Raw genomic sequence first — 15,814 nt, forward strand, 5'->3', positions numbered from 1 at the left:
CTAAATTGACGTAAAGAATAGTACATACTGTCTTATCTCTACAACCCCGAACAGTAATATGCATAAGTGTACAATATGTGTAGTGGTATACTTCATGTATAAAGAGAACATATAGAAAATGATTTTACAATCTTTTTTTTTAATTTTGCTAAGCACAACATAAATACTTGTAAGTTACATATGCCTAAGACTCCTGTATCATAACAATCAGAAGTAAGACAACCTGTGAAAAAATATGCCCAATGTAGTGAAACAGTTAGATGCTGGCATTTAGACAAACAGCTAATGAGATTTAACTCATAGTTACATAGTTCCAAGTTAGCAAAATGGTAGCACCAGAGTTTTGTTTGGCTAGAAACAGGTTTAACATTTTTAAATTTGGATTTTTTCCTTTGGGCATTCATTCATTCTCCAGGTACTCACCTTGTAAGGCAACTCCTTGTTGCCTTATATCCATTTGTTCCAAAGATCTTTGGGTTTCAAAGACATTGAAACATTGAGTCTTCGACTCCTGGTTTATCCAAAGGAAAGTCTCACTGAGGAAACTAATTTTGAGCTTGAATGTTAAGTAAGCAATAAGTATGGATTGGCAAAGTAGAGTTTGGGAATTTATGCCAGGTTGGAAGAACAGGAAGGAGTTAGAGAGGAAAGTCTTTGCAAAACAAACAAGTGTTAACAAAGCTGAGCTATTGTTGGGAGGAAGTGGAAGATAACTTGGTTGATTCTGGTTGATCTTGGTTGATAGCGGATGTGTTTTCTATTTAGTAGCTGACTTGTTATGACAGACAGTGGTAAGAACTACAGTGGGCCAAAAGTGGTATGTGAGAGAGGTTCTGCTAGCTAATGAAACAATTTGGAAGGACTTCAAGGAAGGGGGAAAGCCATTATCTAGTTGTGAGGTGATAAGGGTCTTGCTTTCCAAACAGAGACTAAGAACTTAATTTGATGGAGTTTGGGGCAGAGTGGCCAGAGCTGGTGACTGGGAGCCCTGAGTCACCTTGTCATCAATTTTCTTTGGTGTTTGATGTTCATGCTTTCAATGCATTTTATCATTTTTCCTTGGGAATGTCTGCTGTGTCCACCATCCCCTGTTAGTTGCAGATGCAATCATATTAATTTAGGCCTTTATTACCATTTCCAGGATATTTCTAAAGCATCCCCCTAGAGCTATGCACTAGCTCATTTCTCCAGCCCTGCCCTGCCCTGATCCATCTCTCTCCATCTATATTATTCATGACTGAAAGAGCTGCCTTCCCCTAAAACACTTCTTTGAGCAACTCACTTTCTTACTCAAAAAATTGAGAGAGCCTCCAATTGTTTTTCAAGTTAAAGGCAACAGTAAAACCCACCAGGGATGGGGTACAGAGGGGATTAGGGCAGGGTATATATATAAACTTTTTGAACAGTCATCCTGAGGTCTGAAATTTAAATTATTGCTCTATTTATTCTGTAGCAAATAGAAATTAAAAATGAAGACACATTTTGAGGATAAAAATTAGGCAGAAAATTGTAGGTCAGATCTTATCCTTGCTATTGTATTTCAAGTGGGAAAGAAGCCTGCCCTCTGATTATACAGTGTCCATTCCTATCTCCTAGCTTTTTTTCTCAGGGTATTTTCTCTTCTTGGAACTTACCTTTACTAAACTGCTGTTTAAGAGCCCCTTTTCCACAAACACTTATTTATTCTAACTCATAATCTCCTTTTTGAGAATTCTTACCTCATACCCTAGTGCTCCTTAGCCTAGTACTTAATCATTCTCAAATTTCCTCCAGCTAAAAGATGAACTCTCTGGCATGAGGGCTTAGGTCCCCACACTCTGGAATACCCCATAGAAGATGTATGTGAAACACAAGGTAGTAAAAGAAAAGCAGCATGGCAAAACAGGGAGATTGAGTTTTGAGTTCTAGTTCTATGGGGGATAGGCACAAACTGTATTATCTCTAAGGCCTTGTCCAGATGTGTAATCCTGTGATTCTAGTGGCATGCAGTGTGTAAATGACTAATAGAATATGAAGTCGGGGAGAGAAGAGACTATAAATTAATTTTAAGGCAGTAAGCCTGGAGACCCAAGAGGATAGAAGTGCCATTGCCAGAATAGTAGGAAAGAGGTGACAGTTTAGTTGGGAAGGCCAGGGATAGGGGAATTAGTGTCATTGAGAAATGCTGCCATTTTGAGTTTCTCATGCAAAATGTCCTGTTGGCAGTAGTAAGTAGCAGGCTATGGAGAGGTGCCAGCTGAGGAATGGAGAAGAGATTCAGAGTTACCACCCAACAGGTACAGTGAGCCTCCAGGATGAAGTGGATCTAGAAAGAGGAAAGGAAAGGCACTAGCCTTTTGAAATGAAAGGTGTGATCAGAGAACTAGGAGGACTGGTTATCTCTAAGTGCAAAAAAGAGGTAATATCCACTGGGGATATCAGCAATTTGAAAACTGAGAAGAAGTTTGCATTTATCTGACCAAGAAGAATCAATGAACTTAATAGAGCATTTCAAATTTCTATGTTAAGCTGAAGACAACCTCTGAGTTGCCAGGATTCAAGGAGGGAAGTGTAATGAGCCTCTGTGGCTATGTTCAGTGCTTCTGATTTGGAGGGACATTCATAAAGCAGGGCTGATGAAAATACTGTGAAAGCTGGAACCTGAACCTGTATAATCTCAGTTGTAGGGCCACCGTACTCTTCCACATGAAAAGGGGCTCCCCAGACTCCTGTGGGCATGCTTTCATTACTTCAGAAAGACTGAGTTTAGCTGTTCTTGTGGGGGTTTTTCGCCTTAAGAACGTTAATCTCTATTTATATTTTCATAAAAGGCCATGAATTAGAATTAAAATCTACTAAAAAATTAGGTTTTAAAAATTCAAACACTACCTTTTTAATTTTTCCTTTTTAAAAAGCTCACTTCTCCTGCACCAATAAATGAATTTGTCAGCCAGTAGAACTTAGATTCTTCTGGTAAGTCTAAAGTTAAATGATGTTTTTATGGTAGTAGAACAGTGATAACAGTATACATTGTAATGTTTTCTCCAAGAAAATATTTGTTTATTCATTTTTATAAATAATAAGATGGCTAATGTTACACTTGATTTTACATTTAGGTGGTCTGTCTTTTAAAGAAGTACTTATCTTTAGTTCTCTTTCTCTTTCATTTATTAAAATCCCTATTAGTAAACTTTTAAGTCTGCAGAGAAGTTTTGGGAAGTATTTGGAAGTAGTAGGTGATGTACTATAGCTGAGGTGAGGAATATATTGGTGCCTCTATTTTTATCTGGGGTAGAGATGAGACCAGAAACCACTGTTTTTGTACATTGGATTTGAATATGAAGGTGTGAATAGTTTACAGGCTGATGTACTATCATTAAACATTACCCAAATCTCATTTCTTCATGGGTTTCTGTTGGCGATTTAGAAAAGCTTTCCCATAGAAAAATAAGCTATTGACTTTGAATACAGGAAATCATGCAAAAGACTATGGCTGACATTTACACTAACAGCTTTTCTTCCAAATGTACAACTCTGTGATAAAATATTGAAGTTATCAAGAAGACAAAGATCATAATAAAAAAATACTGATCTAGAAATTACATTCTCCTAGTGAGAATCATATGAGAGAACTGATAACTTATTTGGCTCTCAATTAAAAATGAATCTCTGATAAAATGTGAGAAAATGGAAAACTGATTTATTCTCAGATATTTAATTTTATGTTTCTAGCATCCTGTTACAGTATTGCAAAGTTCCTCCAATTATCTCTTCCCTCTTCCCACCCCTATTAAAAATACGCCAGGAAACTATGCAACAATACAGTTTTTTAAATGTAAAATTGAATTGGTATACTAATCATTTTTTTCCAAATCATGTCAGTCAGTTTCAAAAACATGATTAGCTGCTCTGCCAAAAAATATATTTTGCTTGTGTGGTTCAGAGAAATGTAAATAGTGTGATATTGTTCATCCGCATCTTAATATAATAACATGCAAAAGAAACTATATAATGAAAAGAGATTTTCACACAGTATGACACTGACCAAATACATATATTTTTTCCTCTTCTTTCCCTCTTTATTATTATTTTTTTAAATAGAGATCAGGGTCTCACTGTGTTGCCCAGACTGGTCTTGAACTCCTGGCCTCAAGTGATCCTCCTGCCTTAGCCTCCCAAAGTGCTGGTATTAGAGACATGAGCCACTGTTTCTGGCCCAAATAATATAGATTTAAAGTTTAAACATTTAGTTCTATGTCACAGTAACCAAGGTTTACCTGTTTGTTTCTTTTGTTTCTTTTAATAGAACTTAATTCCTTTTCGACCTTCAATTCAGTTCCAAGGACTCCATGGGGTGAGTACTCTTACTGATTTAACAAACAAATCTAATGTTCTTGCATGCTATTCAGCTTTTAAAATCCATTTTCACTTGACCCTTTTAATATAATCAGTCACTCATTCTGTGAACTTTGTAACTAAATGAAAATTTCTGACATCTTTAAGATGCTTGAATTATCTTTTATTAATTTTCTTTTTAAAAATTCATATATGGTTATTGATATTGAAAGTGTTTTTTTATCTATATCATGGATAATTGCATGTGTGAACCTTTTTATTAAAGTATAACATACATTAAGGTAGTATGTAAGTATGTTTTATCACAAATTAACATCCATAAGGGATTATGTATTCCAGACAAGTTATGATTGTGATTGCTTTTACTATTAGTATTTTGCTGTGTGTATACTTTTTTAAGTTGTATGTACTAGTAAATGAAATATGTAAGTAGAAATTGAGTTCTTCATATATACAGAATAAACAAAGTTTTCCATGTCTATTTTATTACTGCATTTAAAAGCGTAATAAATGATAATGCCTAATAAAATGGACCTATGAATTTTGTCTTTATGATAGATGATAAAGTTTATAGGAGTAGAATCAGTACTTTAAAATTATCACTATTAATATTTAATAGTAATAAAAGTCAATTATTCTTTTTGCTTCCTCATTTAAATTAATATGTACTTCTATATTTGCCCCTATATATTAGATATAGTATGGAAATTAGTAATATCTGCAAGTGGATTTTTAGAGCTATAGAGAAAACATAAGCTAAGGGAGGAAGATTATGTTCTTGATTATTGTAAATCTGCATACTTGTGGATTTTTGTTATGTCACAAAATGCAAAAGTGTCCATGTAAATAAATAGTTTTTCTAAACTTTATAACTTGAAAACAGTTTAAGAGTCAGATTAATTACATCATTCAACACAGACCTAGAGTACTTCTAAATGTGTTGCATAATGCTTACTTGAAGGAGATGTTTGTGTGGATGTCAGAGTTTTGCTTCTACATGACAGCTTTACAATGAAGTCCTGTTTTTCCTCTTCAGTGACTAAGTGTTCATGAATGGGATCCTAATTGGAATAAGTATTCTTCTGAATTTTGTAGTATAGCTTTTTAAGTAGTCATTAGCACATGCTGATTTTCTATTTGAGGGCTTAGTTCAGGTGTTTATTTAAAGCTTCTTGAGTTTTCCTGCAAATTTTAGTGGCATCAATGATATCTGGAGATGTGCCTTGGTCAGGCCTGATTCTACCAGTCCTGGAGGGTTCCATGGATTTTCACTAAAGGATTATCTTGGGAGAAGAGGCCTAGAGAAAGAGAATAAGGTTTGAGCTGCTTTTCTCTTCATAGGAGCAGTAGGGTTCTAGGGCTGATGCTTCCCTTAATTCTTTTTCCTGGGAAATGCAAGTAAAGGATGTTTTCTAAGGAGGCATCAAGGGATGCTGAAACCCTAAATTATGGGGCACCAATATGTGCAAGCTTCCCAACTCTTCTTTCTGACCCTTGCAGCTGTTAGCAGTTTGGGAGGGAGTATGGTTTTCTCTCGCATCCTAGGTGCCCCTGAGACCTAAGCCCCACTGCAAAGTGGGCAGTTTATATTTGAAACCTTGGGCCACCTTTTCTAAATTTTTCTACGTATGTTCCCCTGTACCTTTTCTGTCCCATGTGTCCAAATGCCCTCCGTTTATCTTTGTCTGCTCCACTTTCTCTTCCTACTGTATTCCTTGCCTTGATATAGTTCACTGATGAAAGCAATTTAGATATAAATGACTAACAGGTTTAAATCTTAATGGATGTTTGAATTTTAACAGATAAGCTTTTTAACCCAGGCGAATGGTGATTGGATTTGGTAGAGTAGATGAGGAGTGGAGGTACCATAGATTGAGAGCTATGAGATGTTTGATCCTACCTTGGTTATTCTGAGTCTGTCTCCTCAAACCCCCACTCTTTTCATTATTCTAACTGGGAACAAAATATATGGACTCAGCATTGTTTTAGAGCCTGCAGCTGCATTCCATCCACCCCTCCCCCCTTCTTTTTGCAGAGCTCTCCCTAGCCCTTTGGGACTTTGTAAAAACAAAGAGTCATTACTGGGGAGAGAGTGGGTTGGCACAGCCCACAGGGAATACGCAGGGCCATTAATGTGAGGGTCTTCTGTACACTGCTGCTCTGTTTTTCTCAAGGGCCAAATTTAACGTTGTCTTGCCGATTGCTTTAAAACCTCTCTGAAGAAGTATGCTTACAGATTTTTTCCTATGAGGAATATGTTTAGGGCTTTAAATTGAAAGATTTAAATTTAAATTTTCCACAAAGAATACTTTTCCTTAATAAGAAATTTTATTTGTCTTTTTACATCAAATGTGACATGATACTCTCATATATAGGCATATTTGAGGTATAACTAAGCATTGTTAAAATGCTGTTTTCAAACTGAACATAGAGTGTTAAAATCATTTTCTGTTTCCCTGATGAGACTCATGCTAAGCACTGCATAGTTATGCTGTTCCTTGTTACTAATTATAAGATTTTTTTTCCCTCAGTGATGTCTATAGAAGGCCAGAATTTGGGTCTTGGCTGGTTAGCTTTTAAGTGTATTTGCTTTTATGCCTGAACATGTTCTCTTAGGTTGAAGTTTTCTTCTAAATAAATGCAGACTGAAATATTAAAGAATAGCAATATGCTGCTGAAGAGTAGAAATTCTGAAATTCATTAATTACCTGGATTTTTATTATCACAGTTGGGCAGCAGCTTTTATGGCATTAAAAACAGAAATTGTGACTTTCACCATTCGTTCTACCCCTTTCTGTTAATGGAAAAAGGTGCTCAGATGGTCATTGAAGGCATTTTCTGGATTCAGAAAGATGAGGAAATATCTATGGTATCAACTGATTCTCATTTCTAAACTCATGAATATTAGGAGGTAAATAAATCATCCAAAATTGCTTTGCTGATTCTGAAGAGTGTGAATCCATCAATTATCACAGTTCTAATCTATACCTAAGATACTCATAACTAAAGGTTTGCTAGGATTATAAATCTCTCTAGACCAGCATATTTAAACAGAAATGGTAGCTGGTAGATTTACATGAGCTACTGCATTGCGATCTTCAAGTTACAGCATTCAGAAGGGTATAATGGTATAATGCACCCAATTTCCAAAAGCAACATTTTTATTGTAAAGTAAGCTTTATAAAAATCAAGATAGTTCTATCTACTGATCTGATACCGAAAATGTGACAGGTGAAAATTTTCCACAGATGTTTGTTTCAGTACATTTTTTAAAACTAAACTCTGTATTTGCATGCTTGTTGAAAGTTTCTTGTCTAAACACACACAGTTAATAGAGACAGAGCTGTAACTACAGTCTTGTTCTTCACACTGCTAGAGAGAAGTTCTTCCTGCCATATTGTAATAGCAGTTGTTACTGATATAGTTATCAACTAACATAATTGTTCTAAGCAATAAACTATAAACAGGTGCCTAATCAATGAATGTGCTAATAGGTTAATTTGTTGTTTTGCTTGTTTCTTATTCACTGTGCAAACATTCTTTCAGCCTTTACTAGTGCCAAGTACTTGTTATGTGCTTTGTGTGAAAAGATGCAGGGATGGGCATGGCATGGGCTCTGCCCTCAGAGAACTTATAGTCTTAACAAACACATACAGACTAATACTTAGAAAATAATTCATAATGTAGGATTCATCCAGAACCCTCCACTCAGAACTTCTATGGAAACAGGGACAATCAGAAACACAGCTTATACGTGTATTTCTCATTGGTATGAAATAGCCTTTTAAACGAGGGTTTTAGTAGATATAAAATGTCACATTTTGGAAATAGGTTTTTAAAATTCCAGAAGACCTGTTTAAGACCTGTGTGTATGCATGTGCACACACACAAAGGTAAGTGTGTGGTTTATTATAATTGAGATAAAATCTGAAATGGCAGGGTTTTCAAGAGTGAATAATGCCCACATCTGCTGGCATGTGGTAGCCTTGTAGAGTGGACTTGCTTCAGGCCTCAGGGACTCATGTCCAGGGAGTTACTTCCCCAGGACAGTGAGAATAATATTACTTTGTCGCAGTATGTGAGATTCTAGACTTCAGTATAACTCAGTATTTGTTGTGAGAATATTGTTCTAAAATTCTTTCTAATTTAGTTGCTTACCTTCAGGCTCAGCAATACCAGAGACTTTAGAAAATAGTTTTATATAATGTAATTTTTAAAAATAATAAAATAATAATTATTTTTTGAGACATGGTGTTTCTCTCCAGGCTGGAGTGAAGTGGCACAATCATAGCTTACTGTAGCCTTGAAATCCTGGGCTAAAGTGAGGTACCCCCTCCTTAGCCTCCCAAGTAGCTAGGATTACAGATGTAGGGCCATGTCTGGCTAATGTCTCACTATGTTGCCCAGGCTGGTCTCAAACTCCTGGCCTTCAAGCGATCCTCCTGACTGGGCTTCCCAAAGACCTGGGATTACAGGCTTGAAGCACCATACTGGGCATAAATGAAATTATTTTTAAGAATTTAAGAAGAGGACTAAAAATAAAAAGTATTTTCTATAAGTACTGTGCAATATCTCATGTGAAACACTGAGTCACACACTTTGCCAAGAATGAACACAGAATAGCCAGCCAAACAAGTTCTAAATGTATGCCTTCTAAAAAGGCACAGTGACCTTCCAAAGATGAAATTGGCATTTAACTGGTAACTTTAAAGGCTTCAGTAGTGCTATGAAACTCTTTCAGTAGAGTCATTAGACAGAGGGTTGGATTTTTCTCTTTTTAATCCCCAAACTTAGCAAAGCCTTCAGGGATATTTTCTTAATTATTTATTTTACTTTGTGGGGGCTGTGGAGATTGAGTTTGAACAATTAAATTATACAGTGTTTGAAATTAGTAGGCAATTTCAACCCCCTTGAAAATGCTTCCCGCAGACTGTCCTTCCCTACCCTACTTGGTTCCTGGGGCAGCAAAGATAACTATCAGCTTGAAATATGCAGCAAAGGTAAAAATAAATTGCCAGCACCGCCATTCCTTCTTAGATGATATGCCTTCCCTCCGACTTCTTTCCCTTCATATTCTGGTTTGGCTAGTCCTCTGGTTTTGCCAAGGGTTGTATTTAGTCAGTCGGCTCTGAAGGTTGCCAACTAACAGCTACCTTTATACTCTTGGTGCTGAATGTAATTAATACTAGAAGAATGTTAAAATCCTTTTATCCAGGTAGTTCTGTTTTAATTTTTTTAATATTACAGTGGTTAACATGCATAGATATCTTTTAATATTTTTATTGAATTACAACTCTTTAGCCACATGTTAATTTACTAAGGTGTTAATAAAATAGTAAATTCCCTATTTTTAAAAATTAATGTTTATATATAAACATGACACACACACACATTTTTAAAAATCTCATTTTACCCAGCAGATGGGCTATCTCTGGGAACTCTGGAAACTGTGTATTTTCTCACATGATAATTGAATCATAGTTTGAAGCTATTGTAAATTGACCAGAGGACCCAGTCTAGCCCAGCCCTTGCCCTTGAAGAGCTCAGAATAGCAGACAGTGGGAGGGTAACTTTGATTGTGTGTTTGTAATGCTCGAGGAAGCTATCTCAAAGTACTCACAGACCACACCCTTACACAGGCCCCACTGTGAGGTCCACCAAATCATGAGCACAAATAGGGGTGCTCACCCTGCTCTGTCCTTAACCAAACTGCATCACTGTTGAATGCAGCAGCTGGAGCCATAACTAATATCTGAAGTCCACAATTGCCACAAATTGTATTCTTAGCAATGAATTAAGCTTACTTACTGCCTTCACTTAGCAAACATTTGTGAGTACACAATGTGTACCAGACACCACGAAGGACAGGTAGACACTGTGTAGACAAGGTAAAATGGCCCATTCGTATTCCTGACATAAATTTGCCACTAATGGCTTTGCTTTTTTGTTTTCCCACCAAAAACTGAACTTATGGAATTGAGTTATTTATATTGCAGGCAGTATCACTTTAATATCACTCACTTATTTAAGCTTAGAAAATAATATTTTACCAATTCTATGATACTTTGTGGTCCCTTAAATTTAACCATCCCTTACTCCGTCACCTAAGTTGGAGTACAGTGGCTCAATCATAGCTCACTACAGCCTACTGAGTAGCTGGGACTACAGGCACACATTACCACACTCAGCTAATTTTTTAACTTTTGGAAGAGACGAGGTCTTCCTATATTGCCCAGGCTGGTCTCCACCTCCTGGACTCAAGCAATCCTCCTGCCTCAGCCTCCCAGTGCTAGGATTACAGGGGTGATCCACCGCCCAGCCCTACCTTCTTGAGGAGTTAGGATTTCACCTCGTGAATCGGTGCTTCTTACCTATAAAATTTCCCTGGAGAGCTATGATGAGGTTTAGAAACCTGTACTTTAAAATAATTTTTTCCCCAGATTTTTTTCTATCATAAGAATGTTTGAAGAATATACATATATATATAGGTATGTATACATTCTCTTCTCAGAAGAAATTTCATGACTTCCATCAATTTCTGGGTGACCTCTTACCTCTCTAAAGTGAGAATACTACTTCAGTAAGTGAGTGGCCTTCAAACACATTGACAAATAATTCACAGTAAGACAAAACTGTTCTACATGGTATAGCTTTACACATATAGATGTAGACATTCACACAACTTAAACAAAAGTTCTACAACACAGTCTTTACCCCTACTTCATCAATGTACCCTGATATTTTCTATTCTATTCCCTTTCATTTAAAAAGAATCCTAGTCACAGTCTGCTAAATTAATGCCATGACCTTCTAATGGGTCACAACCTATAGCTTACCAAACATGGTAGGAGACTGTCAACTATTTAAAACATTTTAGTGAGGGAGTCATGTGGTCAGATTTGCATTTTAACATGCTTCTCCAGTGGCTGCCTTGACTTAGTCATTCCTTATATACAGAATTCCTTACATATAAGAGGAGAGGAAGAGACAAGGATGACTCTGTATCTATTACCTGAGCATTTGGTTAGGTGGTGAGGCCATTATTGAAATCTGAAATAGATGAAAGAGCACGTTGAGACAGGAGACATGGGGTATGTTTGGTTTGGAACATGTTATCCGTGAGATGTTCAGGTAACACTCCAATCTTCATTCTCTCAGAATGGAGTCGCCCATTGAAGAATGGAAACGAAAGGATTTTCAAAAAGCAACTCCAAAGGACATTTTATTAGGTTTAGTTATACCTGGAACTCTAGTAGTGACAATAAAGAAAAGGTAGATTTACAGATGAAATTCTGATGAAGCCCTATTTAAAAAGTAATATTTTTCTAGCTGTTAAAGAATACGGGTTTACATATGAATACTTAAAGTATGAATATTGTTGCTTTTCATTACTAACATTTAGGGAATTTGAAGCTCCTTTTAAATTTTGCCCATGCTAATTAAGAACAATGACAGGCTAATAGAGATGAACTGTGGTATATTCATTTAGTGGAAGCGTATACAACAGTGAAAAGCAGTGACTTACAACTCTAGGCAGGCAAAAGAATACATATGGTGTGATGCTGTTTTTATAAAGTTTAATAACAGAGAAAAAATTTATTGTGTAGGTTTACATACATGATAAAATTATTAAAAACCAAAAAAGGATGATAGTTATGAAAATGAGAATAGTGATTACCTCCGGAAGGGAAAGGCAGGCAAAGGGAAAAGAAAAGGAGTATGGGTGGATGTGTTATTGCTGGCATTTTTGTTCTTGAGTGGTGAGTTTACAGGTGTTCATTATGGCAGTGAGCTTCATAACTACTATCAAGCTATGTTTATTTTGCAGAAATAAATATGTTAAACTTTGTTCTCATTATCATTAAAGATAATTTGTCATCTTTATGGGTTAATAAGAAAACCTAGAACATGTTTCAATAGATGCATTTTAAATCTGTATTTCCTAGTAGTTTGAGAAACATAAAAGAAATTTTGGAGATGCCAAGTTTAAATATGACAAGACTCTAGGGAGAAAAGCTGAATATTAAAGGTTAAAAAAGCAAGTTGACAAGTAGAGCAGAGAAGGCAGGTCTTGAAGTTATCTAGAGCTAGACACCAGCTAAATATCTTGCTAGTCAACTACTTGATAGAGTTGCTCTGTCATCTATCAGTGGAGAAAGAAAGTTTTCTCTCTGTCTGTGATCTCTCTCCCCAGTGAAAAGAAGGTAGAGGCAGGGTTGCTGGTGTTGTCGAGGGTGTGGGAGTAGAGGCTGCTTTCCTTTCTGAGTTAACACTTGATGTTTTGGAGAAGTGGCATTGTAAAGTGTCCTGGGGAAAAGGCCAGTCTAGAAAGGACAGACTAGGGGAATGAAAAGCAGCAGTTGGTTGAATTTTAAAAGGTGAGGTCCTTAGGGAGTTTAGGATAATAACACTCAGAATGCAATAGGCAACTGATTAAAGAAGAAATAAACTGGGCCCATATCAGGAGAGGGTTGGTGCCTAAACAGCCATAGGAAAAGGGCAGTTCTTTATAATACATGAAGAGCCTAGTGTTTAATAACCACTTAGTAATTATGTTATGAATAGCTTATTTTAGAGTGAGAATATAAGGCATAACCACATTTATGAAGGTAGTAATACTCTACTAATCAATACTTAGAAATTTTTCTTATGACTACTCTGTGAATACTTCTTAGTTTTTCCTTGATCTAGTCATGTTGGTAATTTATAAGTCAGTCTTCAGATTAGGAAAAAAGGTATTTGAGGGTATTCCATTTTCACTGAATAGTTTATATTTCCACAGCTGTTTGAAACTTCTGTATTTGGCTATAACAGAAAACTTTATTAGGGATACTTAATGTTTAGTTTTGTTTTTAAAGGAAGATAATGTTTTGTTTCCTTTCAGAAAACTTGAAGAATAGAATAATGAGTCTAGGATTAATTTTGGATAAAGTCTTTTGCTTCGTAATTTCTGATTCTATATTTAATAAAACAACTCTACCTCTTTCAAGAATATTTAAGGTAATTGAGTCATGAAGGGCTAGTATCAGTGATAACTTAAAATGTAGTTATTATTTTTATGTACCCTTTATTGTTTTTCTGATTGAGAAACAAAGTGAATGAACATTTTAAAAGTATACAAAATAGGCCGGGCACGGTGGCTCAAGCCTGTAATCCCAGCACTTTGGGAGGCCAAGGCAGGTGGATCACGAGGTCAAGAGATCGAGACCAACCTGGTCAACATGGTGAAACCCCGTCTCTACTAAAAATACAAAAAATTAGCTGGGCATGGTGGTGCGTGCCTGTAATCCCAGCTACTCAGGAGGCTGAGGCAGGAGAATTGCCTGAACCCAGGAGGTGGAGGTTGCAGTGAGCCGAGATCGCGCCATTGCACTCCAGCCTGGGTAACAAGAACAAAACTCTTGTCTCAAAAAAAAAAAAAAAAAAAAAAAAAAAAAAGTGTATAAAATACACACAAGAATAAAGATGAATAACAAAGCGGTCCCTAATAGTGAAAAACAGTTTTATTCAATTGTTTTCTAGTCTTCTCTTCTTGCTCACACATTCATTTTTAAAATTGCAGTCTCTGTGTTTGCTGCTTTTTTTATATTCTGCTTTTCTCACTTAGCATGTATCATGAGTATTTTCCTATGTTATTAAATAGTACAAGTTACTTTTAAATAGCTACCTAATATTTCATTTTAGGATGCACTGTTATTTAGCCATTCTCCTATTACATGTATAGTTTCTGTATAACAATAATGGTATGATTAAATTCCATGTGGATAAATTATTATTGCTATCTTTATTTCTTCAGGGTAGATTCTTAGATATGGCATTTACTAGGTCAGAATACTTTTAAGTTTTCAATAACTGTCTCCAAATCACTCATTCTATCCCCATTCCCCACCCCCAGAAAGCTGCTGCTGCCTTATATTGTCACAGCTGTTCAAAAGTGCCAGTCACTAGGGGTTTTCCTTGGCCAGTATTAGACACATATTTTTTGAATTTCAAAATTAATCATTTGATAATACTTAAAAACTGTTTGACAGTGTGATTTGTTTGATTGTATTTTGACATGAGTAAAATATTGCAATGTTTTAAGATAGTGTGAAGTAATGTCCAGTGTCTTGCTGTCTCCATCTGATATTGCTAGGAGAAGTAGTTTTGAGTTTTTTATTACTTTATATTATTCATGTTTTCTCCCAATATGGTGGGAAGAGTTTTTATTTTAGTAGTTCATGGATTCCCTTTGACAGAATTACTCTATTTCTCTAACTTTTAAAAATAATTATGCTACTTATATAACTTTTTACATACTGTATTTTGCTATTTTGACATTTTTGTTTACCATTGTTTGTGGTCATAATAATTTAGTCCTTTTGAATTTCTACCTTCATCTTTAGATACAGGTAGAAATTTAAAAGAACATTGCAAACATCTCACAAAGCCTAGTGGTATGGATCTCTCTTTTTTTAAAAAATAAGGCAGTGCTGTATTGGCCAGAGGATAAAATGTTTTGCCTCATTGTTTTAGAGGGACTCTGTGGTGTGTGGTTCTAACTCCTAGCAGAATTAAATAACTCTCTGAAAGATAATCAAGCAAAAGTTTTGTTTAGTTATTCAAATATAGTAATTGCCTTAACTGCCCATATGTACATCTTTGCCCTTTCTTTGCCAAAGTGTCCCTTTCTCTTTGTGAAGGCATAGGTTTGATGGCTTTGCCAATAGCCTACCCATACCATCCTTAGAAATCTTTTCAGTCCTATATTTCTGGCAATTATAAATTAGTCCAAGAAACCTGACAGGCCCTCTTATTTACATCAAACATGCCAATCTCTTAGAAATCAGAACTGTAGTCTCTAATTTAGCTCTTGATGTGTTGTGCATATCAATAGCTTTATACATGTGAAATTAGAAATAGTTTTATTTCCTTTATAGGCTTGAAGAAAATTAACAAACAAATTTGACTTATGAAAACTGAATAGAAATAAATTTTATGGAGTAAACCAGACTCTGCCTCAGGAATGTATTTTCAGAGTAGATGTTTGGAAAGAGATTTACAAAAATTAAAATACTATATGTTTGGTTCATTTTTAGGGCCACCTATAACTTTGATACAAAAAAAAATCCTCACAAATTTTAAAATATTATTTGTATTTATGAAGATTGAATGCTTTAGAGTCAAAGTTGTGGTTCCCATGAGGACCCTTAATTCTATTTTTTTCTTTGTTGTGCTATAGCTAGACCTGGAACTCTCCAGGAATCTGAAGGCAGCATTTTTTTTTTTTTTTTTTTTTTTTTTTTTTTGGATAGGGCACTTGGGAAGTAGTGTTTGCTACCCTTCTAGAGGAGCAACAGGCATCTGTAATTTTTCAGCCTTCTGTAGACACCTGTTTCAGCTGATTCATTCTCATACCTTATCTTTCTGTATTTTGAGTTTGAGACAGTTGGAAATGTTGCTAGTGGTTTTCATTATTTGTTTCTTTATTTTTCCAGAT

The 15,814-nt window shown here is 35.7% G+C and overlaps 1 protein-coding gene across 2 annotated transcripts in view; it reads left to right on the forward strand.

Annotated features, from left to right (window-relative positions):
• ELL2 (elongation factor for RNA polymerase II 2) overlaps nucleotides 1–15,814 on the forward strand; it is a 76,659-nt gene that overhangs the window by 14,686 nt on the left and 46,159 nt on the right. For both annotated transcript variants that reach the window (XM_039469515.2, XM_074383253.1), the window contains one exon: nucleotides 4,286–4,333. In XM_039469515.2, the coding sequence (XP_039325449.1) occupies nucleotides 4,286–4,333 (48 nt within the window). Of the gene's footprint in view, nucleotides 1–4,285; nucleotides 4,334–15,814 lie in introns of those variants that run through there.

Source organism: Saimiri boliviensis, chromosome 1, assembly GCF_048565385.1.
Source record: "Saimiri boliviensis isolate mSaiBol1 chromosome 1, mSaiBol1.pri, whole genome shotgun sequence".
NCBI lineage: Eukaryota > Metazoa > Chordata > Mammalia > Primates > Cebidae > Saimiri > Saimiri boliviensis.